The sequence below is a fragment of the Aulonocara sp. 'chitande type north' Nkhata Bay genome, linkage group LG13, assembly GCF_057382095.1.
Source record: "Aulonocara sp. 'chitande type north' Nkhata Bay isolate Kocher_YH1m ecotype deep benthic linkage group LG13, A_spYH_male_GT1.1, whole genome shotgun sequence".
NCBI classification, from domain to species: Eukaryota; Metazoa; Chordata; class Actinopteri; order Cichliformes; family Cichlidae; genus Aulonocara; species Aulonocara sp. 'chitande type north' Nkhata Bay.
In genome coordinates, this window is record NC_141356.1 from 23,879,006 (window position 1) to 23,882,833 (window position 3,828).

At 40.3% G+C, this 3,828-nt stretch overlaps 1 protein-coding gene across 1 annotated transcript; it reads right to left on the bottom strand.

Moving 5' to 3' along the window:
- Nucleotides 1–661: 661 nt before the first annotated feature.
- On the bottom strand, nt 662–3,245 carry LOC147316112 (multiple inositol polyphosphate phosphatase 1-like). The gene is made up of 5 exons (XM_086259319.1): nt 2,326–3,245; nt 2,053–2,247; nt 1,701–1,798; nt 1,441–1,571; nt 662–1,216 (listed from the first exon to the last, which is right to left on the bottom strand). The coding sequence occupies exons 1-5, from the start codon at nt 2,903–2,905 to the stop codon at nt 835–837; spliced, it is 1,386 nt and encodes a 461-aa protein (XP_086115445.1). The 5' UTR covers nt 2,906–3,245; the 3' UTR covers nt 662–834.
- Nucleotides 3,246–3,828: the final 583 nt, after the last annotated feature.

Consider the following 3,828-nt stretch of genomic DNA (forward strand, 5'->3'; position numbering starts at 1 on the left):
CCCCAAATAGCTCTGTGAGGGTGTGACATTACTTGAAATTAAAGTCATTTGTGTCAGTAGTGAGTGAAATATGTGAATGTTTGTCTTCTTGGCAGTGACACACCCACAGCCTTGCACTTTTTTTTAATGTAATATACACTGCCTGTTGCCAATGGCATCAGCAAAGGCAGATGCTGGAGTAAGCAAACAACGGTTATTAATTATTGTTGGTGTGTGTCACATCATCTGGGAGTTCACAAATCACTGAAACACAGGCTCTAATCACATAAATCAAGCATGGGAAGCAGAACTGAGACATCATTTGCGAAATACTTTCATGTGTGTTGCCAAAATATGTGTGTGTCTGCATGCTAGGTGTGGTGGTGGGGGATGGGGAGAGTGTCTTCTCCCTTGCCAGGGAATAAATAAGCAAATAAATAATAAATACATTTTAAAAAAGACATTATCTTCTGCTATTGTTAACCTTTATGCTGGATTTATGACTCCACAGATGCAAACTCCTCTAATGCAAAAATGTCTTATTATTATTTAGTTTTGAATGAATCATATACCATCGGCAATCATGGAAGCTTATAACTACTTAAAGGTTTTTGGGGGTTTTTTCTATAAAAGAAGATTTCTTGAACATTTCGTTAAACAAATTAATAGAAATAAAACAGAGCATATTTGTCCATTTATTTCTTTAATGTCAGAGCTTAAGAAAAGATGGTCATCGCTTCAAGATGGAACACTTAGAAATAAAAGCTTTTTCAGCCAGTTGCGTTTTTACTGTAGGAGCCTATCATTTATTCCACTGTGGAAAAATGAAATAACAAGACCTCTGTTAATATCTGCCTAAACTTCAGCAGGCTGCTTGAACAGCTGACACTCGGTTTCAAAGTCGCAGCCTTTGAGCAGATCACTGTAGTGCTCTAAGACATCTCGATAGAGCGGCATGGAAGACCGATTAGTCAAACCGGGGAAAGTTACAGGCTTCTCATTGAGCAGCGGCTGTAGTCTGAGGTCACCTCCCCCGCAGTCAGAGAGCACCAGGACCAAGTTAGCTGCATAGGGCAACATGTGAGTGGTGCGGAATGAGCGATGGGCCTGTGCAGCATAGTTGGTTGATGTCAGCGGTTCGCTGTCCTTGAAGAAGCCCAGAAGGGTAAGCAGAGGAAGAAGGGTGTCTGCATGGCCCACCTGGACTGTCACAGCTTCAGTCACCTGCTGTCCCAACCTGCCGCACAGAGGAGAAAGAAAGTTTAAAATTAGCTACAGTTCCTGCTGTAAATCTGAAGATAAACTGTAAAGAAAACACAAAAGCGGGACTCTGGAGTCCATCCCAATGCCATATAAAATTGTCCTTTGATGAATGGTTTCTAGTTATGTAAACATAATTGTTTCATGTATTTCTTTAATCAAGGGCATCAAAAACCTACAGGTTATTAAAAGTTCACCTACTTATTCTGAGTGGCCGTCTTGTCCATTCGGCTAAACACGTCATGAAATAGGATACAGCTTGCCTTGCTGTTAATATCATGACCATAGCCTCTTTTCCAGAATTCCCTTAGGTCACTTGCATACTCAATAACCTGTTAAACCAGATAAATGCTCAAAATTGAAACAAGATGTTCAACTGTTTAAACCACAAAAGATTCTTCTGGCTTCTCTAACAACCTCATAAACATCTGCACTTAATATATCTGATGGCTATCTCCTACCTTTGCATCGTCCTCGTCAAAGAGCTCACACCAGGGGGACTTCACTGACCTAATTGCAAATTCGTACGCACACAAGTAAAATGCAGCCTCAGCCACATCTGCAAGATAAATGTTAAGTGGTTCAGTAACACAGGCTGTTCAAACATGGATTCTTCTCTTCCAGAGAGGTGGCATCCTCACAAAATGAACTAGGAAGCGTTTAGAGAGCAGCCTTCATCTGACTGCTCAGAATGAAGTTAACACTGAAGCACCTTAGATGTAAGATATATGATATTATAAATAAGGCATTGCTCTGTTAATACAGATAATAAGAGTGCAGATAATACACTCAGTCTGGTTTTGTAGATACAACCGTATGTGATGGAACTGTATGGGACGTTGAGGATGTCTGCGATCTTCTGCTGGACCCTCCTCATCTCTGGCCCTTGCTTGAACTTCTCCACCTCTGTCACAGCTGATGGGTTGTTATCAACTTCCTCCAAAAACCTGGTGCATTTATCAAAAAACCTCATGAGAGCGTCATTCACCGCGTGATCAAACTCCATATCTGCACAGAGGAAAGCAACAGATTATAATGAGCAACAGGTTATGCATAAAGGGGCCATCATAATAATCATGGTCGTACCTTTAATATGCCACAGTTCTGTTAGTCCTGCCTTGAAGGACAGTGTGCTGTTGACACACCTGTGCTTTGAGCTGGTTATGAATTTGATGAATCCACCTCGAAGCTTCTCCTCTGAAATCAGTGAGGGGAACAGCTTTGACAGCCTGACAGCCAGGTGCTTCAGCTCATCCACACCTTTCTGGACGAGTCGTCCGTCCATGTCCTCAGTGTACCACATCCTCCACTGGGTCTGCAATTCGTGCAGCCAGCTCTGTTCTCCTGAGGCATTGTGCAGGATCATGTTATAGAGCTGCTGCATCTCCTTAATATTTTTGGTCGTCGGGTATCTTGTGCCATGTCTTATTATGGCTGTCAGATGAATTTGTTGACATTCATCCAGTGGAGGCTGTAAAATTGACCTGTTTACAGCAAGTATGTCCTCTCTGAGATACGGGTTAACCTCCTCGTACCTCCCTTTCGTGTTGAAATATTTGGCGATTGCTGGTATATTAGCCTCATCTTCGAACGTCACGTAATTAGATAAAAACCCAGAGGTGTAAAAAACATAAAACACTATAAATTTCCAAAGAAAAGTCAGCATGATGCACGTTTGAAGAGAGCAAAAAAATAAAAAATCAATGTGACGCCATCAGAAATAGGACAGAGCAAAGTCCAGTGCAGTTTATTTACCCTGATTTCCTCAGAACACATGTTCCAATTCCAAGGACTTTCCATTCCCCTTTGACTTCCCGAGTCCCTTCCAGTCATTACTGATGCGTCACTGTTTCTTTGTCTTTCATAATTATAATTCATTAAATACTCCTCCAGTACTTGTCACTAGATATTTTCATTTCAGTTTTGAACAAACAGGAAATGAAAACATATTTAACGTGAAAGGTTGGGCATGTTTGTTGATGTTTTTATGACTTCTTGGTGCCCAGTATGCTTTGCATTATACAAATTAGGGTTAGGTCCTAGGAGATGAATAAAAGACATTCATTAGCTAGAAAGAAAAAGTCACACATTTGTTAATGCAAAGTTCTTTATAAAATTCCTGTTTATGGTCGATCAGGATTTGGATTGATGTCCTGAAGGCTTTGGTATTACTGATACAGTAAGGTCAATTTTAGAAATAATATAATAATATAATTCATAACTTCAGAAATAATCAAAGACTGACATAGAATTGAAAGTAAGCGTGGCTTACTAAGTAGAGTCCAGTCTTCACCAATAGATGGCCTCAGATGAAAATGAGTGGGGTTGGCGTGTTCCTGTACAACATTGCATTTTTCTCTCACTGTAGTTGTCACTGTTGCTGTGTTTAAATGCTCCGACTTAGCTGGTAAATCATAAATTAAACATGTAAACATTCCTATCTTTTGCTAAAAACAAATATGCTGTAGGTTGTCAATTTTGTTGCTTTTTTATGCTTAATGGGAGTCGTGTGCTGCTGAGTCTCATCGTTGGTCACGTTGCTGTATTGGCATGAAGCGTCATTTTTTAAATTGTGCGATTTCCATTGAT

Bases quoted from the DNA above. Each gene is read 5' to 3' on its own strand.
- LOC147316112 (XM_086259319.1), bottom strand. From the start codon at position 2,905: ATGCTGACTTTTCTTTGGAAATTTATAGTGTTTTATGTTTTTTACACC. The intron at 2,248-2,325 runs GTACGACCATGA...TCCTCTGTGCAG, and splicing joins AGAACTGTGGCATATTAAAG to ATATGGAGTTTGATCACGCG. The intron at 1,572-1,700 runs GTAGGAGATAGC...CTGGTTTAACAG, and splicing joins TTGACGAGGACGATGCAAAG to GTTATTGAGTATGCAAGTGA.